The following is a 22,246-nucleotide window of genomic DNA, read 5'->3' as shown; positions in this document are numbered from 1 at the left end:
CTGGGAGATGTCTGCTAGAGTCGCAGCTCCAACGCTCGTCTCGACTGCAACATACGCCGGCCAGCCAACAGCTCTAAACAAGCGCTGGCAGGATTAGCTGTCTCGCCATACTCGGTTGCGCGAGTGCTTGCTCTTTTGCCTCATATCTCCCCCTTGCTTTTGTTCGTTCACCCAGCCATGCTTATCCTTGCAATGTTTCTGCATGCCCTGCAGCGAGATGCAGGTATACCAACAACGCTCCGACAAGCATACCAGCCCGTCTTCTCAGCTTTTCAGACCAAAGACGGGCTCCTTAGCCGGCCTTGGTACACGCACGTCTCCTGGACTCTACGCAAGGTTTGGTAGCGCGCGTACAGCTGCCGCCAGGCTCTTGCGCGTAGCGACTGTGACCTTGGGATGGCGCTCTTTGAGGTGCGTAACGATCTGCGCTGGTGGAATAGCGGTGGCACATGGTTTACAAACTACGACTTGAAGTTCAGGCCGGTGTTTAAACAGCTGCGCAAATAGTTCTATGGTGTAAGGAGCAGAAGGGACACAAGTGGGCGCTATGCAACACGTCTGTTGGCCTAGTGTTTGCTATCCCCCAGCATATTAATTGACAGACTGTGTATCGATCTTGCTTTTGGTTTGATTGCGCTCCCAGCTCTGCTAACGCTGGTTGGTGAGGGCGTCGTGGTACATCCGTGCGCGGCCTGACTTTCGGTGCCGCGGTGTGACCGCGTCAGAACCTCAACAACACCCAACCCCCTTTCTGCACAACCTTCGTCTGAACTTCCGCTCGCAACCTCATTCGCAGTACACAAGTCGATAATGCACTGGTTGGCAGCATTAGACAGCGCCGCAGAGCGGTTTGATGGCGGTCGTTGGAGCTTTCCTCTGGCCAGCAAAGCTGACTTCGTTCGCAACTACGCGTACGAGCCGCCGAATGAGGACTACGAGAAGCTCTTCTTCTGCCGAGCGACCATCTCACGCTCGCAGCGTGATCCAGGTGCTCGTCCGCACAGCGCAGGATGGCTGATCCCCACCCGTGACGATGCCAGCGTCTGCAAGCCCGTCTTCATTGCCCACTCCGTCTTGTCAGCGATCTGGCTTCTGCGCGAGACGCTCGCCGACGACGTCCTGCCTGACAATATCTGGGATCGTCTGGTCTGCGCGGCCGAGTCGCTTGCGGAGGACGGGATGGAAGAGCCGCCGTCTGCGCAGAAGCCCTTTGCTTCCCCTTCACAACAGGCCTCTGCTCCACCCCTGCAACAAAAGAAGCGGCCACACCTATCTGCGCCGGCCCCTACACCAAAGCGCGCTCGAACAACCACCAATGAGACACATCCAGCCAGCCCTTAGCTGTCACAGCCTAGCGAACCAGATGAGCAGCTGAAAGACTCCCCTCTGCACATCACTACTATCTCTAACAACAACCGCCGTGCGGAGCAAAAACGCAGCAGGACACTCGCCACTTCGCGTGCGAAGAAGCGGCTTGCCCTTGGTCTGGTAGCACCTGGCGACAAGGCTCCTCTTCCAGAGCAGGCTGCCTACACCTCTATTGTGCAAAAGGACGAGTCCGTCGTCGCCTAGATCATTAAGCAGCCGGTCTCCGATGACACGGACTTCTACAGCTCCACCTAAACTCCCTACCTTACGGCCTGCACCCTTCTAGAGAAAGCGCGCGTGCTTGGAAACCAGTCCTCTCGGTACCACGCTGCCCAGTTCCTGCAGGCTTGGCGAGAACGTGGCTCACCCTTCAGAGGTGGCGGCGAGCTCGCTGGCAGCCAGAGCAGGACTGGTGCGGGAGCTAAGCGCTTACAGCTGCTGAGTGTGCGCAACGATGCTGACAGGGATTTCTGCTTTGCCTGGAACATGTGCACACGTTACAAAGCAGAGCTAGCAGCTGTCTATATCGAGTCTCAATGGGCGTCAGCTCTCCTAGGTTAAGCATACTCCAATAAGATAGCGCAGATCTGGCATAACAACTTTGTATCTAGCAACGACAGGACGCAAAATTGATACGGAAAGGGACAGATCCGCACAGAGGCAGTTGCAGCGCTAGTAGAGTTAGTTAGTCCCAACGCTACTAAGAAGGACAAGCAGGTGTTTAGACGACGGTTAGGCCAAGCCATGCGCTGGTACTCCATTAGTCAGGAGCTAGGCTGGGGCATTCTGACCCTGATACCACACGACGAGATTGCGAATTGCTGGATAGAACGCACCCTCCGTGTAGGCCAGCTGCATGTCTGGATTGAGCTACTTAAGAAGGAGTGTCCAGACATTTGTGCAGCTAGCAAGGCACTTAAGAACTGGTTAGGGCCAGAGGGAATTGCTGGCGGGCCCATCAACGAGAAGAAAACGCTGAGCATTGAGGCGGAGGCGCCAGCAACCATCTACGAGGTGGAAGAGATTCAAGACAGCGAAGACGACGAAACTGACAACAGCGTTGACGACAGCACCAGAGAGCAAAGTCATGCTTCGCCGAAGAGTCCTACGCCAGCTCCGCGGTTGCGTCAGCTAACTTTGCTTGAATTGTTCCATCCTGTAGAGTAGATGTTACCTGCGCTCAACTCTGAACATTGTGCTACATACCTTATCGATACTGCCCTACAACATCGCGAACATCAATATTGAAACATCTACTATATTCCACTCACGTACCGTATGCTTAATTCTTCTAGAAATTCAACATACAATTGGGACGCACTTTGTACACGTTCCGCAATCGTTGCAGCAATATTTGACTTCAGGAACAGCGAACAAATTCACGCTGAAAAAGCGAACAAATACAGTCGAGTGTCTGTGCTCACGCTAAAATTTACATAGGCAAAGCGAACAAATACACTGTCTTTGTTCGTATAATCACTGGGAGCACCGTCTTAACGACCATCAACTTGACGTCCTTCTTCTTCGCAGACTGGCTGATCTTAATAGTCTGATACGCCACGTTCGTCCTTGTGGTTGGTTGTCTAAACATCTTGACCTGCCCTTGCTTGTAATGCATTCGTCGATATAGCTCGTCCTCTTCAGTCAGTAGCAACGTTGCTGTCAACAGCACTATCTGTGTCTTAGCTGCTGCCAGCCTGCCGAGCTGTTGTATCTGCTTGCGGAACGTGTAGCAACAGTTCAACACAATGTAACACTCGTTAATCACGATGCGGTCCAGCTGCCGCGTCGCTCGCAGCCGGTTCAAAAACGTCGCGAACGCTTCTCCTACTGCCGACTCGGGCGTTACAAACACAATGGCTGCTGCGTTAGGCAGGCAGCAACTCTGCCACTTGGCACACGATATCCCCAGCTCCTTACATTGCCGCATTATGTCACCACGCAGCAAAACTAACGGCACAACAACGACCGTTGTTCTGCCTTGCTCTGCCTACGCCGGCAACATGAACAACATGCTCTTGCCTGCGCCAGTCAGCATCACAGCCACGACGGGGCTCTCGCCGGCAATAATTGCCTCGATGGCCTCCTTCTGCACGCCTCTGAATTTTGCTTTCTTGCACTTTATTCGCTTAAGTTGCGCTGCCGGGTCCATCTTCCTCAGCTGCTCCAGCCGCTCTATCCTCGCCTCGTCGGCCTCGCTCTTGAACGGCGCCTTCTTCTGCTTCTTAACGTCTGCCACTGCGTCTACAGCGGACTAGAAACCTAAAAACCGGTGCCAATCGGTGCTTAAGTTGCGGTTCAGCTGCCGCCTGTCTGCTGTGACGCCTGCTATCTCTATGATCCCGCGCGCGTATACCATGCCGGCTACGTACGCGCTGTGGCCGGCCTGCTTGTCCTGAATGTTGGCGAGCATATTCTCCTTATTCCACTCCTCGTTCTCCTCTCCCTCCTCTGCTCAAAATGCCGACGATGGCCGCAAAAACCTTCAGCTAATGCTGATGGCAATCTTACGGTATGCTGCAATTGTTAACTCTTGCTTTAAACCTACTCTGCTTTCACGCTTTAGTATTTCACGAAATCGGTCGCTTGTCCACTTCCGTCTGCTGGGGTCTGCTGGCCACATGTGCGATGATATTGCCTCTTTCTCCCACACCATTGCTTCTAACTACTGCTGGAACGGCAACACCAACCACATGTAATACACCACCAGCTCGCCCACCTCGCGCAGCAAGTACCGGTGAATGATCTTGACATCACTGCTCACGGCATACCCCTTGTGGTACCGCGTAACAAACGCGACTATGCCGTCCTTAATAAAAATGTTTCGGTGGCCCCCCTTAATGGTGTTGCTGTGTCGAACGCTGCCCAACTCTGGCTACCTTGCGGGTTGCCCTTCTGCCATGTGCACTAACGCGGCCAGCTTCTCTTGAAACGCAATCACTCGATCCATGTACCGCTCCACCTCTTTCCAGTCAATGCCTGAGCGGGTTCCTGGCTTAATGAATCTTTCCCTAACGCTGGCGTCCTGCCCTACAAGCTCAAACAGCCACTTCTCCCTATCTACGGGCATGCGCGTGCGGTGGTCCTTCAAAAAGTTCCACCCTGGCCGCTCGTCAGTTGGGTTGTCGCGCAGCTGCTCCCACGGAATCTGGGGGACTTGATCGGCCGTCTGCCCGTTGCAAAACAGCAGCTCCTCCACCAGTATTCGCTTGGTCTTAGCCTGCATACCGTGCACTATGCCGCGGAACTGGGCTATAGTAAAGTGCAAGTTCTTGTACAGCAGCTTATCCTTCCCTATCCACTCAACGTGGCTGCGCGACGTGGTGTTGTAGTGCACCTTCAGCCCGTACGTGCGTAAGTCAAGCATCTACTGCATCAGGCTGTGGCTACCTCGCACCATAAACCTGTCCATCATCTGCTGCACAAACTCTAAGCAGCCTTTTGGTTAACGCTGACTAGGGAAACTGCTGCCGCTATCGCTCCCCCCGTACGCGCTGTCGTCGTCAAATGCCTGCTCTTCAAACGGCTTGGACAGCTCCAGCGCGTGCTGCACGACCATGAAACGGGTGATTTTGATCACGGACGACAAGATTGGCGGGTACAGCTTAGGGCCCTTCCAGCCGTCCTCTTTGACGCCAAGTACAGCTAACGCACACACCAACGCGCAGTCATATTCCTTGCGGCAGATAGTCTGTTGGAGCAGCGCGATGCAAAAGTCCAAGCACGCTTTTTTAACGGGTCTCAGCTTCGCGTGCTTGGGCTCATGGTCGCGTTCGGACGGGTCCTGCTCGTCGTCGTCGTCGAGCTCATCGATCATCATCTCGTCTTCCTCTTCCTCGCCGTCTTCGGCTTGATCCTCGTCTGCTATCTCCATCTCTGCCCCGCCTACGTCTCTCTCTGCCTGCTCAATCAATGCCTCCCACGCCTCGCGCTGCTGCTGTGTGAAGCGGTACTTAGGGCTGTTCTAACGGTGCTCCCTCTGCGTCTGTGCAAAAAACATCAGTATCTGCTTCCATAGACGTGACCGCTCTTTGATCGACTTCTTGTCCATGTACGCCTGCAGCGGCGTGTACCTAGTCTGATGCTTCTCTGTACAAATGGCCTCTATGCGCACAAATATGCCTGTCCGCTTAACAACAGATGTCTGGCTCACGCGGGCCAGTCCATCCATCGCGCTCCAAATTGCAGCCTTGACGGGCTCTTTATCTTTCTCTGGGTCTATGTTAGGCTCCTCAACGCTTGCCAGCAATTCCGGACGATCCAGTTTGTTCAAGTACGGCAGCCACCCAGTCCGCTCCAGCCATAGGGCCGCCTCGTCCTTCTCCCCGTCTTTGATTGTTGTCTTCGTCCGGTTCTCAACATTGGCCCACGTCTTGGCCATCTCCTCGCCTACCCGCGCCCACGCCGCCTTGCCCTCAACAGGGACAGGCTGCGGACCGCTGTCTGGGTTGTGACGAACCTCAAAGTACTGTAATCTGTGCTGGCTGCTAAAAAGTCGCTAGCAGTGTACGCGCTTGCAGCCATCTTCAAGCTGGGCCTATAACGCCTTTGCCTGGGTTCGGCTGGGGCGTCCACATTTCTTTCTAGCTGACCACCCATGTGTCGTACGCTAATGTTCTTTCAGCGTCTTTAGGCTGCGGAACACTAGTTAGCATGTCTCTGGTTCGAGTTGACACAGCAGCCCGTTGTTAAATACGGGCAGCTGGGGGATCGCCTGCACGCCGTTGCTGGGTATCTCCAACTCTGTGGGGTACTGTAGTAAGTCTGCCCACTGACGTACGGCTTCTCTAACTGCTTTAGCGTTTTTAAGTGACTTCTTGTGCTGTTTGTGTAAGTGGCTCTTGATCTGATCTGGCCATACAGCGTATCGGCACGCTCTGCACACCGCGACCTGGTACTTGGCCAAGTGCTCAAAACACGGATTCTTGACTTCTTCTGCCGACATGTTGGTGGCTTGGTTCTTGCTTAATCCAACGCTGCAGTTGCTGTTCTTATCGCTGGGTTATGTTGAGTTTCGCACCCCAGCTTGTGCGCCCGCTCATGTTGTACAGGCTGATCTCCGTTCGGTCTGTTACCCTGGTCAGGGGCTTAACCTAACAAATCTCTTTCTTCTTCTGCTGTATCTCCTACATTAATAAACAAACAGTTATGTCACTATCTAATCTACCCTGGATCTCTGCGTTGGAAGATGCCGCCGAGCAATTCGATGGTGGGCCCCGGAGCTTCCTGCTAGCCAGCGAGTCGAGCTTTGCCTACAGGCTCGCATACGACCCGCCAAACCTAGACTACTAAAAGCTGTTTTAGAGCAAGGCAACTGTCTCAGACTCGCAGCGTGATGCTCTATTCCGCCCGCACAGCGCAGGCTGGCTGATTCCGGCCGAGACAAGTGTCTGCAAGCCTGTCTTTGTTGCCCACTCCGTGCTGTCGGCGATATGGCTGTTGAAGGAGACGCTCGCTAAGGACGCGCTGCCTGCTGATGCTTGGGCCTGGCTGGTCTCTGCAGCGCAGGATCTTGCTAGCAGCCCGAGCGACAGCTTCCAGAAGGAACCCCCTTCAGCGCAGCAGCCCTGCGATTCCCTACCACTGTTAACAAAGCGCGCTGCTGCATCTAGCTCAGCGCGGCCGTCCAAGCGCCTCCGACGAGCCAGCGAGTCTCCCAGTCCTGCGACGCTGCTAGAAGCAGAGGACGAAGCGGAGGAACCTGAGCAGCTTGCGCCGCCCAGTAAATCTGAGGCGGCTGAGGACCCTAAACAGCCCGTCCGTGGACAGGTTAGACACGAGGAACCGCCCCAGATCACAAGCGTCTCTAACAAAAACTGTCGTACTAAGCAGGAGCGCGCCAGGAAGCTAGAGCTTATGCAAGCGCAGAAGAAACAGGACCTTAGGTTGGTGCCGCTGCCTGAGTCGGCATCCTGCAGGGAACATGGTGCCTATGCCTCCATCTTGCGGCAGGATAAGCTGTTCATCTCTTGGATCCTTAAGTAGCTGGTTGACGACAATGACCTGTACAGCAGTACCGCAACGCCTTACCTGACAGCTTCTAGCATGCTCAAAAAGGCCGACTCTATCGGCAACACTACCTCCCAGGCCTCTGCGGCTGCATTTCTGCGGAGCTGGCGCACACAAGGCTTACCCTTTGCGCAGGAGTCTGTAGAGGATCGCCCGCCCGCTTCCTCGCGCACCCGCTGGTCGCTGTCGCAGAAGAATAGCTCCTTAACTGTGCCGAAGAGCGCGCTCGCCTCCGCCTGGAGCCTGTGCGATCGCTACGAGCAGGAGTTAGATATTATCTATATCAAGTACCGCTGGGCTATAGCTTTCCTCAGCAAGGCGTACACTAAGAGGATGGACCAGATTAAGAAGCAAGACGTCGCCCGCAGCAGCGATGCTAAGAACCGAGGCGGCAGGGGCAAAGTCAGCTCTGAGGCCATGGACGCCCTGCTGCTGTCCGCCACCGCCACGTCAGGGCGTCAGCAGCGTTAGCAATTTAAGAAGCGGCTGCACTAAGCGCTCCGCTGGTACAAAGCAGCCAAGCAGCTAGGCTGGGGCATGCTCTGCCTGATGCTGCACGACATTATCTCCAACTTGTGGGTAGAGAACGATCTCTGCGTCCCCTTCTGGCACATCTAGCTCAAGTTAGTTGTAGAGGTGAATCTGGAGGCCTATAAAGCAAGCATGGCCTTAGACGCCTGGCTAGGCTCAGAAGGCATCTCTGGCGGATCTATCAGCAAGAAGGCAACGCTGTCAATCGAGGCAGACACGCCGACACCGGCGACGCAAGTGGAGGAGATTAAAGACAGCGAGATGGAAGATGGCGAAGACACCAAGAACGGCGACGACGACGGCGCTGAGGATGCGCCGTCTCAAGGACCCGCTAAGAGCCCTGCGCCCGCCCGTCTGATGCGCCAGCTTACCTTGATTAAGCTGTGTAAGCCTTTTCAAGGCAAATAGCATACTACAATTTTTTATTCTGTGCTATGCAGTAAGTGTGTTACTTTCTTGTGTTAGTGTTTACAGAGTTGTTCTGTTGTAGTAATACGGCGGGGCCTGGTCCTCTGCGCACTAGCCTAACCCTGACCAACCCCAACTACAAGCACCAACCCTAACACTACCAACCAAGTGGACAATAATGCTGGGGGTTGCATGGATAACAGAGTTGAGTGCTGCGAGACTGTTGTCTACGTTTTAGCTCGAACGGACTTAAAAATGGAATTCCAATGTACAACTGAATAGTATTCCAGCGTACGTTGTGACTGAAAATACGCCAGTGTCCTGTAGCTGTTGTTACTAACAAAACCAAAGCTATAACTCCAGTGAAGGTACACTGCAACTACCCATTTGGGATAGGATTAGGGGCACTTAACCTGCTGTCTGCTCGCCGCAAAACAGCAACTCCTCTACTAGCAGCTACTTGGCCTTAGCCTGCATACCGTGCACTATGCTGCAGAACTAGGCTATAGTAAAGTGTAAGTTCTTGTACAGCAGCTTATCCTTCCCTATCTACTTAACATGGCTGTGCGACGTAGTGTTGTAGTGCACCTTCAGCCTGTACGTACGTAAGTTAAGCATCTACTACATTAGGCTGTAGCTCCCTCGCACTATAAACCTGTCTATTATCTGCTGTACAAACTCTAAGCAGCCTTTAGGTTAACGCTGACTAGGGGGGCTACTGCCGCTGTCGCTCCCCCTGTACGCGCTATTGTTGTTAAACGCCTGCTCTTTAAACGGCTCAGACAGCTCTAGTGCGTGCTACACAACTATAAAACAGGTGATTTTGATTACAGACGACAAGATTGGCAGGTACAGCTCAGGGCCCTTCCAGCCGTCTTCCTTAACGCTAAGCACGGCTAACGCGCACACTATCGCGCAATTGTACTCCTTACAGCAGATAGTCTGTTTAAGTAACACAATACAAAAGTCCAAGCACGCTTTTTTAATTAGCCTTAGCTTCGCGTGCTTAGGCTTATTGTTGCGTTTGGACAGGTCCTGCTTGTTGTTAAGCTTATCGATCATTATCTTGTCCTTCTCTTCCTCCCCGTCCTCGTCCTGGTCCTCGTCCGCTATCTCCATCTCTGCCCCGCCTACGTCTCTCTCTGCCTGCTCGATCAACGCCTCCCACGCCTCGCGCTGCTGCTGCGTGAAGCGGTACTTAGGGCTCTTCCAGCAGTGCTCCCTCTGCGTCTGTGCAAAAAACATCAGTATCTGCTTCTATAGACGTAACTACTCTTTAATTAACTTCTTGTCTATATACGCCTGCAGCGGCGTGTACCTAGTCTAATGCTTCTCTGTATAAATGGCTTCTATACGCACAAATATGCCTGTCTACTTAATAACAGACGTCTAGCTTACGCAGGCCAGTCCATCTATTGCGCTCCAAATTGCAGCCTTAACAGGCTCCTTATCTTTCTCTAGGTCTATGTTAGGCTCCTTAATGCTTGCTAGCAATTTGGTACAATCTAGTTTGTTTAAGTACAGCAGCCACCTAGTCCGCTCCAGCCATAGGGCCGCCTTGTCCTTCTCCCTGTCTTCGATTGTTGTCTTTGTCTGGTTCTTAACGTTGGCCTACGTCTTGGCCATCTCCTTGCCTACACGCGCCCACGCTGCCTTACCCTTAATAGGGACAGGCTGCAGACCGCTGTCTGGGGTGTAACGCACCTTAAAGTACTGTAATCTGTACTAGCTGCTAAAAAGTCGCTGGCAGTGTACGCGCTTGCAGCCATCTTTAAGCTAGGCCTGTAACGCCTTTGCCTAGGTTCGGCTAGGGCGTCTGCATTTCTTTCTAGCTGACCACCCATGTGTTGTACGCTAATGTTCTTTTAGCATCTTTAGGCTGCAGAACACTAGTTAGCATGTCTCTGGTTCGAGTTGACACAGCAGCCCGTTGTTGAATACGGGTAGCTGGGGGATCGCCTGTACGCTGTTGCTGGGTATCTCTAACTCTGTAGGGTACTGTAGCAAGCCTGCCCACTAACGTACAGCTTCCCTAACCGCCTTAACACTTTTAAGTAACTTCTTGTGCTGTTTGTGTAAGTGGCTCTTAATCTAATCTGGCTATACTGCGTATCGGCACGCTCTGCACACCGCGACCTAGTACTTGGCCAAGTGCTTAAAATACGGATTCTTGACTTCTTCTGCTAACATGTTAGTGGCTTAGTTCTTGCTTAATCTAACGCTGCAGTTGCTGTTCTTATTGCTAGGTTATGTTGAGTTTTGTACCCTAGCTTATGCGCCCGCTTATGTTGTATAGGCTGATCTCTGTTTAGTCTGTTACCCTAGTTAGGGGCTTAACCCAACAAATCTCTTTCTTCTTCCGCTGTATCTCCTATATTAATAAACAAACAGTTATGTCACTATCTAATCTACCCTAGATCTCTGCGTTAGAAGATGCCGCTGAGCAATTTAATAGTAGGCCCCAGAGCTTCCCGCTAGCTAGCAAGTCGAGCTTTGCCTACAGGCTCGCATACAACCTGCTAAACCTAGACTACTAAAAGCTGTTTTAGAGCAAGGTAACTGTCTTAGACTTGCAGCGTGATGCTCTATTCCGCCCGCACAGCGCAGGCTGGCTAATTCCAGCCAAGACAAGTGTCTGTAAGCCTGTCTTTGTTGCCTACTCTGTGCTGTCAGCGATATAGCTGTTAAAGGAGACGCTCGCTAAGGACGCGCTGCCTGCTAATGCTTGGGCCTGGCTGGTCTCTGCAGCGCAGGATCTTGCTAGCAGCCTAAGCAACAGCTTCTAGAAGGAACCCCCTTTAGCGCAGCAGCCCTGCAATTCCCTACTACTGTTAACAAAGCGCGCTGCTACATCTAGCTTAGCGCGGCCGTCCAAGCGCCTCCGACGAGCCAGCGAGTCTCCTAGTCCTGCGACGCCGCTGGAAGCAGAGGACGAAGCGGAGGAACCTAAGCAGCTTGCGCCGCCTAGTAAATCTGAGGCGGCTGAGGACCCTAAACAGCCTGTCTGTGGACAGGTTAGACACAAGGAACTGCCCTAGATTACAAGCGTCTCTAACAAAAACTGTTGTACTAAGTAGGAGCGCGCCAGGAAGCTGGAGCTTATGCGAGCGCAGAAGAAACAGGACCTTAGGTTAGTGCCGCCGCCCAAGTCGGCATCCTGTAGGGAACACGGTGCCTATGCCTCTATCTCGCGGCAGGATAAGCTGTTCATCTCTTAGATCCTTAAGCAGCTGGTTGACGACAACGACCTGTACAGCAGTACCGCAACGCCTTACCTAACAGCTTCTGGCATACTTAAAAAGGCCAACTCTATCAGCAACACTACCTCCCAGGCCTCTGCAGCTGCATTTCTGCGGAGCTGGCGCATATAAGGCTCACCCTTTGCGCAGGAGTCTGTGGAGGATCGCCTGCCTGCTTCCTTGCGCACCTGCTGGTCGCTGTCGCAGAAGAATAGCTCCTTAACTGTGCCGAAGAGCGCGCTCGCCTCCGCCTGGAGCCTGTGCAATTGCTACAAGCAGGAGTTGGATATTATCTATATCAAGTACCGCTGGGCTATAGCTTTCCTTAGCAAGGCGTACACTAAGAGGATGGACTAGATTAAGAAGCAAGACGTCGCCCGCAGCAGCGATGCTAAGAACCAAGGCGGCAGGGGCAAAGTCAGCTCTAAGGCCATGGACGCCCTGCTGCTGTCCGCCACCGCCACGTCAGGGCGTTAGCAGCGTCAGCGATTTAAGAAGCGGCTGTACTAAGCGCTCTGCTGGTACAAAGCAGCTAAGCAGCTAGGCTGGGGCATGCTCTGCCTAATGCTGCACAATATTATCTCTAACTTGTAGGTAGAGAACGATCTCTGCGTCCCCTTCTGGTACATCTGGCTTAAGTTGGTTGTAGAGGTAAATCTAGAGGCCTACAAAGCAAGCATAGCCTTAGACGCCTAGCTAGGCTTAGAAGGCATCTCTAGCGGATCCATTAGCAAGAAGGCAACGCTGTCGATTGAGGCAGACACGCCAACACCGGCGACACAAGTAGAGGAGATTAAAGACAGCGAGATGGAAGATGGCGAAGACACCAAGAACGGCGACAACAACGGCGCTGAGGATGCGCCGTCTTAAGGACCTGCTAAGAGCCCTGCGCCCGCCCGTCTAATGCGCTAGCTTACCTTAATTAAGCTATGTAAGCCTTTTTAAGGCAAATAGCATACTACAATTTTTTATTCTGTACTATGCAGTAAGTGTGTTACTTTCTTGTGTTAGTGTTTATAGAGTTGTTCTGTTGTAGTAATACAGCAGGGCCTAGTCCTCCGCGCACTAGCCTAACCCTAACTAACCCTAACTACAAGCACCAACCCTAACACTACTAACCAAGTAGACAATGATACTGGGGGTTGTATAGATAACAGAGTTAAGTGCTACAAGACTATTATCTACGTTTTAGCTCGAACGGACTTAAAAATGGAATTCCAATGTATAACTAAATAGTATTCCAGCGTACGTTGTGACTGAAAATACGCTAGTGTCCTGTAGCTGTTGTTACTAACAAAACCAAAGCTATAACTCCAGTGAAGGTACACTGTAACTACCTATTTGGGATAGAAGTTGAACCCGGACCGCAGCTCGGCGGGATTGTCCACGATCTTGTCCCATTCGATCGTCGGCAACGGGGTCGCTCCCTTAGCGAGCTGGCCGAGCTCGTCGACGTCTAGAAGCAGCAAGTCCCTCTCTAGTTCCCTACGCGTCGTCTCTACCAGGCCGTAGATTATTAAGCGCAGCGCGGGCATGCTGTACTGCGTGTAGCCGTGCAGGATTGTGTCTCCTACCTACTAAACAGTGCCCTCTACAGTTACCTTACCTCTAATCTTCTTGCTATACGCCTGCAGCTGTAGCACCTAGTCTATAGGCGTGGGCAGGCCACTATACGTGCTTAGCGTTATAAAGCGGTTAACTATCTCCTGCACTAGCTCTACGTGGCTCCGCGCTATGTCCTCTGCGTCCTCCTGCGCCCACAACTCTGCTTCTATAAGATCTGCTACTACTTTCTTCTGCGCCTGCACTGCGCTGTATAGCACTAGCATCTTAGCTACTATTATAATAGTAGACAGTAACGTTGTATACACAAGGGGGCTCTTCTACCTATAGTTGCGGTCTACGCCTAGCACGGCAGTTGCGCTAACTAGGGCGCTTCTGTAGTAATTATCCTTAACGTAGTAGTCTAGCAGCAAAAGTAGAAAGGCGAGAACAAGGCGCTCTAGCTCCTTCTCTGTGTCATTATCTAGCTCGCTTTCATTGTTATTGTTATTGTTATTGTCTGTATTCTTGCTGCTGGGCTGCTCTGCACACACAACCTGCTAGATCTGCCACAGCACCTGTGTCTGTTTGCTAGTCAGTTGATACTGCAGCTTTCTCCTGCTGATTGTCCTTGCTGTTAAAGTCTCCTGCGTGCCTGCTCTACCATTGTCTGGCCGCTAGCTGAGCACATCCTCGTCGTCGTCGTCGTCCGCGGCGCTGGCAGCCTGTGGCTCTGGCTCTGGCTTAGCCAGCTTGTGCGTCCGCCAGATGTAGCAGACAATAGACAGCCAGCAGCAACTGTACTTAATTATTGTCTTCCCTATCTAGAGCGCGTTAAACAGATGCTTGCTGTCTAGCGCTTCTACCTTACAGCGCTTAATGTACTGCACAGCAGGGAACCTAACCACCTTAGGCGACAATACTTGCTAGGCCTTGTAGATAACTATCTTAACCGCCCAGCACACCCTTACGAGCGCATTCTCTGTCTTACTGGGCCTCTAGAGCTGCGTTAGCAGCTAGCTGCGGTCGAAATGGCTAAGGTGGCAAGCCTAGCAGCTTCTTCTTAGCCACTTGCGCTAAATATAGTAGTTACTGTCTAGCTTAATCTGGCTGTGCGCGTCTTGCTAAGCCTTCTCTACCGCTATACTGCTCTAGGTAAATAACGTCTTAAGGGCGTGTTACAGGTTTTCCTGTTTAACAGCAACGCCCTGCATAGCCTTATCTGCAGGCTGGCTAACCTTAAACAGCCGTCTAAGCTAGCTAGTAGGCTGGAACTTCTGGCACTATACTTCCCCTGTCTACATCTAGCTACCTAGTAGTGGTTGTGCGCCCTAATGCGGCCGCCCTCTCCTGCGTAGGTTGTCCTACCTATGCTCCTTCCTGCAGTAGTTCTTTATGCCCTGCAGCGCGCGCACAATGTACTTATATAGCTCTACTTTACACTTAAATCTATCTTTATATAGGGCTAAGTAAGGTAGTAGCTGTGCCTTAGACAATAGATATACAACCTTGTCTGTAGACGTTGCCTATCCTATAAGCGTTCTGGCTGCAGACGCAATTGCCTTCTGTGCTGCTACGGTTAGCTCCTAGTGGCTGCTGTATAGGTGGGAGGACACCTACAACAATAATACACCTTAACAGTAAGTCTTACAGACAGCTATATAGTAAGTAGGAAGGTATGTAAAGACGCTGTTAAACAACTCTATATAATTATGTTAGTGTTTATATAGATAGGAAATGCTGTTAGGGTTTATAGTTTATTGGAGACAACCCTCTCTATTTTAACTGCTGCTGCGGATTAACGCGCTCTTATTAAGACGTTGTTTTAGGTTTGTTGCTCCTTAAGTTCTGCCAACGCTGGTTGGTATGGTGTGGTGGTACATCTGTGCGCGGCCCGATTTTGTGCATTAGGCTAACGCGCGCCTTAGGGGACCTGGTCAAAAACCAGCCCCTGCCCCCAGCACTACCTAGTATCTTGTTCTATTGTCCTACAGCTTAGCTAGAGCAACACACACCTCTTTAGCATGTACTAGTCTACTGCGCTATACAACGCTGCAGAGCAGTTTAACAGCAGCGCTCGCAGCTTTCCTCTAGCTAGTGAAGCTAGTTTTAGCAGCAAGTATGGGTATAAACCGCCAAATAAGGACTATAAGAAGCTCTTCTTCTGCTAAGCAACCATCTTACGCTTGTAGCGTGATCTAGGTGCTTGTCTGCACAGCGCAGGATGGCTAATCCCCACCTATAACAATGCCAGCGTCTGCAAGCCCGTCTTTATTGCCTACTCTGTCTTGTCAGCGATCTGGCTTCTGCGCGAGACGCTCGCCGACAACGTCCTGCCGAACAATACCTGGGACCGTCTGGTCTGCGCGGCTCAGTTGCTCGCGGAAGATAGCATAGTAGAGCCGCCGTCTGCGCAGAAGCTGTCTGCCTCCCCTCTAACCTAACGTAAGAAACAACTAGCACCCTCTGCGCCAGCGCTGTCGCCTAAGCGCGCTTGCACAGAAGCCGTCAAGACGCCGGCAGCCAGCCCTCAGCCATCCGAGCAACTCAGCGAACTGGAAGAGCAGCCAGGAGAGCAGCCTGGAGAGCGGCTGGTAGAGGAGCAGCGCACCACCACTACAGTCACTAACAACAACTGCCGCGCTAAGTAGGAACGCATTAAGAAACACAAAGCTGCCCTAATAGAGCGCAGCCTGGATCTTGGCCTTGTTGCGCTAGACTAGAGAGCAGGCAACAATAAACGTGGCGCCTACGCGTCTATATCCTCTAAGGACAAGGAGGTTATATTATAGCTTTTTAAGCAGGAAGCTGTAGGTAGTAATAAGAAGAAGTTGAACTTCTATAACGCTGTTAAGACGCCTTACCTAAAGGCACGCGAGTTTGTAGCTAAGGCGCGCGCTCTTAGGAGCTCGTTGTCTTAAGAGCACGCTGCCTACTTCCTCTAGGTCTAGCAAAAGCGCAGAACGCTCTTTAGCGGCAGAGTGGCTACGCGGTACAACGCCCCTTCTTTGCAGCTGCAGCATTTACGTGCAATGTTGGTCAATCCCTTACAGCAGAGCAGCGCAGATTAAGCGTTCTGCTCTGCGTAGGAGCGGTGCAATATCTATAACAAAGTAATAAAGTTAGTGCATATTAAGTATAGGTGGGCGCAGGCGCTCCTGGGCAAGGCGTTAGCTAATAAGCTAGCGCAGATTAAACATAACAACAAGCTTGTCAGCAGTAATAAGACAAATTAATTTAGTAAGGGCCTCTGCTAAACAGAGGCTATAGACTCTCTTCTGCACTTAGTTAACTCTAACCCTAACCCTTCTAAGAAAGAGCGGGATCTCTTTTAGGCGCAGCTTGCTAGAGCATTTAAGTGGTACAGGGTGGCTGAAGGCCTAGGCTAGGGCGTGCTCCTGGTTATGCCGGACAACGCTATACTAAAGACTTAGATTAAGCATAAGATCTGCTCCTAGGGCGTTAACGTCTTTATTAAGCTAGTTAGGAAGGAGCGTCTGGATGTCTGTCTTGCAGCTAAGCAATTTGATGAATGGTTAGGCCTAGAGGGCATTGCAGGAGGCGAGATTAAGGGGAAGAAGACGCTAAGCATTAAGGTTAAGGCTCTAGAGACGACTTACGAGGTAGAGGAGATTAAGGACAGCAAAGACAACAGCAAGGAAGAAGAGGAAGCAGACAGGCGCGTTAAGATTACGCAGTCGCAGGCTCGCTTTAAGAGCGCGCTAGCGGCGTCTCTGCGCTAGACAACGCTGCCTAAGTTGTTTAAAGCTATATAGCATAAACGTTAGTATATTTAAGTTGTAGTTGCTAGCGCTTATTGTATGTTATAGTAATAATATAGTTAGTCTCTACGCGTGGGGGCGCGCTCGCTTACAAGTGGGGAAGGGGCTGGCCCCGCGAACCACCAACCTCACCTCTACCTCAACCCGCAACGTTATCTACTTTTTCCATCCACGCAGTGGTCAGGCAGCAATTCTAAAAAGTGCAAAATGCGCGCAGGGCTTGGTTGCACCCTTTTGCTGGGTCGCATCTAGCCGGCGGCGTGGCGCTGGGGTCTTATTCTATTGTTGAAGCGGTAAATGAATTAGGGTCGCCCCGCCCTACAAACCGAAGGGGCCGCACGGGCCGCAAACAAATAAATTAGGGTCTAATTCGAAAAGTATTAACTGTTAGAGGTACCTAGTCTCTGTTAGCTTTTTAGGGCTGAAAAACAAGGGAAAAGGCAGTCTTAGCTTTACTAATCTTGCCTTTCTTCTATTCTTACTGTTTTAGTATAAGTAGTAAAGCATCTCGTTAGTAGGCACATTAGGAAGGATACTTATCAACATCATTGTTAAGGGACAGAAAGACAAGTAGTACGGTAATTAAATTCTATAAGTAAGTGTTTCTAGTTGTTGTCGTAGGTGTTGTGCCTTAACAGTTACTGTTAAGGCTTCTTATACCTTTCTGCCGGCCAGATTACGTACACTAGCTAAGCATCCTAGTTCTTACTAAGGCAGTCACCGTGTGCACCGGCACATTACTAGCCTAACTAGTAGACCTCTAGGAGTAGAAAGAAGGGGTTGAAAGCAGAAAGCTAAGGAAAGGCTTGTTGCTATTTAGTAGAGATAGGATATTTTATCAGTTTTTGTCTTCTTTTAGATAAGATCTAAGAAGATAAGATAAGATAAAATTTTTAATGCAGAGGTAGTCTGTGCTCTGCAAATCCAAATTTTTTTGCAATAGAATAGGTTAGATAACCAGGCAGCGTGCAGCAACCAGACGCCTAGAGGCTCTGGGAAGCTTAGGATAGTATATTCTCGCTGGGTTATAATAGATTCTGATGTTTTTTTGGTGTGCAGGGCCCTATGTCGAAATTTTGCTTTGTCGTGTTGTAGCTTGTTGCTTACTTGTTGTTCGTTCTGTTGTTATAATAACTGTGCCGCAGCCACTGTAATTGGACGAATCCTTCCCGTGTTCTGTGGATCGTAACAGTACCCTGTGTTGTTACATGGTGAGCTGATGCACAGCCTAATGTGGGCCATAATGTACCGTTTCTGCTGGATGGTCCAGTACTTAGGATAAGAGAGATCCCTGTGAGTGGCCGAGAGGCGCGCGTCAGATCCCATGACCCCCAGATGCCTATCTATTGGGCCTAGGTCAGGTCTTTGTTGAGAAGGGAGATATCATTAGGTCCTCAGCCTCCGGCACGGCAGTGTCCACCTCTGACCTGGTGTTGGTAATCAGTACTGTTCTTGGCTACGTGCTCACTGTCCGAGTGAGCATTAATACCTTCTTAGCATGTTTAGCACAGTGGGCCGAGCTGTGTCTTAACAAGTGTTAGCTAAAATTAAATAATATATAGATAGTTAGTGTTAATATACTCTTGTATCCGGCAAAAGTAAAGTCCTATAACCAGTGCAGTGGGTCCTATACAGAAACGCCTTTTAATGTTTATAACAAGCGCGCACAGATACTCTAGCAGACAATAAAGAGAGAAAATTTCTGCTAATTAGTGTAAAGCCAAGAAAATCTCGGAAGTTGGACTTGCCAAACCTCTGCTTTTCCTCCACATTGCACTGGCCATGGGACTCTACTTTCGCCGGAGACCATAGTACACTAATTACTGTCAGCGCTGCCCTACTTCACTGTTGATACAGCAATGTCTAGCACTATCCCTAATTAACCTAGCGCCAGCTCCATGGATAGCCGGCCAAGGTTTTCTCCATAGGCAGCCGACATGCAACCAGTTATTCGCCAACCTGGGTACAACAAAGGTCCGCAGGCCCCGCTAATTGTCGAAAATACCCTGACCGCTAATCATTCGCCAGCCTGACTCAAGGATGTTGACGTACTGTGGTGGATCCGTGCATGAGGCTGATGCGCGTCTGTGCGTGTAGCGGTGATACGGAAGAACGGATGCATCATTCCGTGGTGAGCCAAGCGTCCGTGCACCGATCACAAGTTTCGCATTCGCCTTTACTATGGTATCCGGCGAAAGTCCCATTCCACTTCCGAGGTTTTCCTCGTCTTACACCAATCAGCAAGCACGTCCTCTCTTTGTTACATGAAAAGGCATCCGTACACGCTTGTTATAAACACCAATGGGCACCGCACTGGCCATAGGACTCTACTTTCGCCGAATACCATAGTACTTAAGTTATAATGCACGGCGATATATACGCACCCTTTACTATAGTATCCAGCAAAAGTAGAGTCCCATAGCCAGTGCGGTGGCTGTTGTGCAGAAATGCCTATTAGTGTTTATAACAAGTGTGTACGGATTCTTTAGTATATAACAAAGAGAGGAAGCGCGTGCTAATTAGTGTAAGACCAAGAAAACCTTGGAAGTGGAACTTGCCAAGCCTGGTACTTTCCCCCCCTATTGCACTGACCATGGGACTCTACTTTCGCCGGATACCATAGTACAAACTTAGACTACAATCGTAAATACGTTGAAGACAAACAAAAGGTTTTGACTACCTAGCTGTGGCTACTGAACAGTAAGAGTGAAAGATTGGGTGGTGACATCCTTCAGGGCAAAATGTGACAACTGTAAAAAACCTGGCTATATTTTCAACTGCCCGCGTTCATAGTTTTTGTTGATAACTTCACAGTCTGTATTGATAAATTAACTTTTTATTTGGAGTGGGGGTTGTATACATATTATCGGGCATTAAAACACTTAAAGTGTCGCTGATCTTTCATTCCAACTCCACTAATATCTGGGTCCATGATCCACTCCAACACGAAGCATGCACGTGCAGCGCGCAGAACATTTTTCCGGCAGCCGAGGAGGGTAGTTACTCGCTTAGTGATGAACGCGAAGATATCGGGAGACGGTCAGAAGGCCTTCCGCTCGAAGCTTGTCGAAAACAAGGCTCAGACTTTCGGTGGCACCACATTGTATGTCCATGACATTTGTGGAGAAACCTCTGAAATTTGACGTCCGGGCACGTATGAGCTCCCTATAAATGAAGCGAAGGACGTGGTGTACATCTACGACACATACACTCCACTCGCTATTCTCAACACTATTAAAGCGTCTCAACAATGCCAGGAATTCAGAAACATCAGCTGGAAAGGGAGCCTCCGACAGGTGTCTCCGTACTTGTCGTAGGGGCTGGTATTGGAGGTCTTTCTTTTGCCATCGAGGCTCATCGTAAAGGCCACGATGTTCGAGTAATTGAGCGTTCACCTGAAGGACAGTACTCCGGTTAGTCGTTCCCAATAAAGATCCTGATGCAGCACAGCTCAACGGTCGTCTAGGGGAGATCATCATGATTACAACTCCAGCTCTAATCACTCCGAAGAAATGGCCAGGCTTCATGGAACGCGCTAGAGCAGCGGCATATTCACCGGTTTTCGACCTGCGCAAGTTCGATGGTACACACATCAAGACGCATGCGCCCGGTGATGCAAAGAACCCTTCCCTTGGAATATATCGAAGGAAGCTTCACAATCTCCTCTATACCTATGCTAAAGAGCTCGACATTCCAATCACGTTTGAAACGCGAGTAGTAGAGTACTTTGAGACCGAGGATTTTGGCGGAGTCACCCTTGACGATGGGCAGAAGCTGACGGCTGATGTTGTAGTCGCAGCTGATGGTGTCGGTTCGAAGTCTCGTGCTGTCCTTGATGGCAACAGCGATGCACCGATCAGCTCGGGCTTTATAATTTATCGCATCGCCTTTCCTGTAGCCCCAGCTCTCGAAAACCCGATCATTGCGAAGGAATTGGCAGGTCACAAAGATCGAGGTTTCATGTACATTGGCCCGGGAGCGCACATGCTTCTCAGTAAGGGTGGAGATGACCTATGCTGGCTTTTGACTACCAAAGTACGTCGTCGAAATACCAAAATTCCGCTCTGCTAACAATATTTAGGACGAGGACAGTTCCTCCACGGAGAGTTGGTCGAAGTCTACGACAACCGAAAGAGCTCTGAAAGCGGTAGATCAATGGGACCCATTTGTGAAGGAAGTTGTAAAAGCAACGCCAGACAACAGGGTTCTAGACTGGAAGTTAATGTGGCGTAACCCCCAACCACAGTGGACTTCAAGCGGTGGTCGTATAGTGCAGCTCGGTGACGCAGCACATCCTTTCCTGCCAACTTCATTTAGTGGCGCTACTATGGCAATGGAGGACGCTTACTCGCTTGCGGCCTGTTTACACATTGGCGGGAAGAAGGACGTGACTCTTGCTACCAAGATTCACAACAAACTGAGGTGAGGACTGGCACGCGAACAATTATATGCAGCTGACTGAAAATATGTAACAGGTTTGAACGAGTTTCTTGCGCTCAGAAAATGGGCTTTAAGAACCGCGAAGTGTTCCATAACACCAACTGGGAGCAACAAGACCAGGATTCGAAGCCGTTGAAGAACAAACAAATGGTTGGGAACTGGCTGATCAATCATGACCCCGAACAGTATGCGTACGACAACTACCACAGTTGTGCTCAGTACCTCCTCACTGGTGCTCCCTTCGAGAACACCAATTTAGTTCCTGGCTACAAATACAAGCCTTGGACTGTAAAGGAGCTGCTAGGAGCGTCGGAACGTGGAGAGGTTCTCGAAGATGAGGGCGACTGGTCATAGATACTTCCACTGCATGTTGTCATGTTCTATTTCAATGGATCATGTAATCCGGGGCTACCTTGTGAACTTAGGTTAAGAATTGGTTTTATGCGATAGGCCAGACATACAATTTTCAACTTTTTGTTTCTGTATAGGCCTACCAGTTTTTTACTAACAGCATCATCTATGGCTGCAGGGGAACCCTCTCAAAGCAGGGGTTCTATTGATGCTGCACTTGCGGCATTAATATCCAGTGTGATTAATACCGATAAAGTAGACATTTCGAAGGCGTGAGTGCAAATCCACCATTGAATATCGTAAGATTAGTTAGATCAAGCAACCATCAGTATAGCTTGGGAGCGCTGACGCAAGAGGTGGATGAGTTAGTGTAGCATGCTTGAACTGTCAAATCTCTTCGTTATACTGGCGCTAGGTAGGGCTGCAATAAGCTTTAGTATGTTAAATGCATTCGGTCAAGCCGTATGTGATAAATATAGTGAGAGATGTATTTTAAACCATTAATGCACGAATCTGCTCTTAGACTGATCATTGTATACTTCGAATGTTAGGCCTCCTTCCGCAGTTTCTCCCGTC

The 22,246-nt window shown here is 50.5% G+C and overlaps 3 protein-coding genes across 3 annotated transcripts, besides 19 other annotated features; all 3 read left to right on the top strand.

The window, feature by feature from the left end:
• Nucleotides 1-2,849: part of a mobile genetic element that runs on past the window's edge.
• EKO05_0002443 (uncharacterized protein) lies at nt 811-1,341 on the top strand (the record flags this gene model as incomplete). Its single annotated transcript, XM_059635919.1, has 1 exon — nt 811-1,341. The coding sequence occupies one exon, from the start codon at nt 811-813 to the stop codon at nt 1,339-1,341; it is 531 nt and encodes a 176-aa protein (XP_059491902.1).
• On the top strand, nt 2,113-2,535 carry EKO05_0002442 (uncharacterized protein; the record flags this gene model as incomplete). The annotated part of the gene is made up of 1 exon (XM_059635918.1): nt 2,113-2,535. The coding sequence occupies one exon, from the start codon at nt 2,113-2,115 to the stop codon at nt 2,533-2,535; it is 423 nt and encodes a 140-aa protein (XP_059491901.1).
• A 4-nt stretch (nt 2,850-2,853) lies between the features above and the next one.
• Nucleotides 2,854-8,470: a mobile genetic element.
• Nucleotides 5,157-5,230: a tandem repeat.
• Nucleotides 8,471-8,717: 247 nt separating the features above from the next.
• Nucleotides 8,718-12,663: a mobile genetic element.
• Nucleotides 9,382-9,424: a tandem repeat.
• Nucleotides 9,873-9,952: a tandem repeat.
• Nucleotides 12,664-13,787: 1,124 nt separating the features above from the next.
• Nucleotides 13,788-13,807: a tandem repeat.
• A 1,110-nt stretch (nt 13,808-14,917) lies between these two features.
• Nucleotides 14,918-15,764: a mobile genetic element.
• A 166-nt stretch (nt 15,765-15,930) lies between these two features.
• Nucleotides 15,931-16,750: a mobile genetic element.
• Nucleotides 16,751-17,267: 517 nt separating this feature from the next.
• Nucleotides 17,268-17,362: a mobile genetic element.
• Nucleotides 17,363-17,616: a mobile genetic element.
• Nucleotides 17,617-17,969: a mobile genetic element.
• Nucleotides 17,737-17,770: a tandem repeat.
• Nucleotides 17,956-18,006: a tandem repeat.
• Nucleotides 18,002-18,073: a mobile genetic element.
• A 192-nt stretch (nt 18,074-18,265) lies between these two features.
• Nucleotides 18,266-18,404: a dispersed repeat.
• A 53-nt stretch (nt 18,405-18,457) lies between these two features.
• Nucleotides 18,458-18,691: a dispersed repeat.
• Nucleotides 18,692-19,086: 395 nt separating this feature from the next.
• Nucleotides 19,087-19,230: a dispersed repeat.
• Nucleotides 19,231-19,267: 37 nt separating this feature from the next.
• Nucleotides 19,268-19,502: a dispersed repeat.
• Nucleotides 19,503-20,129: 627 nt separating this feature from the next.
• Nucleotides 20,130-21,673, top strand: EKO05_0002441 (Salicylate 1-monooxygenase; the record flags this gene model as incomplete). Its single annotated transcript, XM_038943969.1, has 4 exons — nt 20,130-20,292; nt 20,346-20,914; nt 20,961-21,301; nt 21,355-21,673. 4 exons carry the CDS (start codon nt 20,130-20,132, stop codon nt 21,671-21,673), a joined length of 1,392 nt encoding a protein of 463 aa, XP_038793105.1.
• Between the last annotated feature and the right edge of the window lie 573 nt (nt 21,674-22,246).

Source organism: Ascochyta rabiei, chromosome 3, assembly GCF_004011695.2.
Source record: "Ascochyta rabiei chromosome 3, complete sequence".
Taxonomy (NCBI): domain Eukaryota; kingdom Fungi; phylum Ascomycota; class Dothideomycetes; order Pleosporales; family Didymellaceae; genus Ascochyta; species Ascochyta rabiei.
Note: the sequence above shows the minus strand (reverse complement) of the source record. Positions and strands in the feature narration are given on the sequence as shown.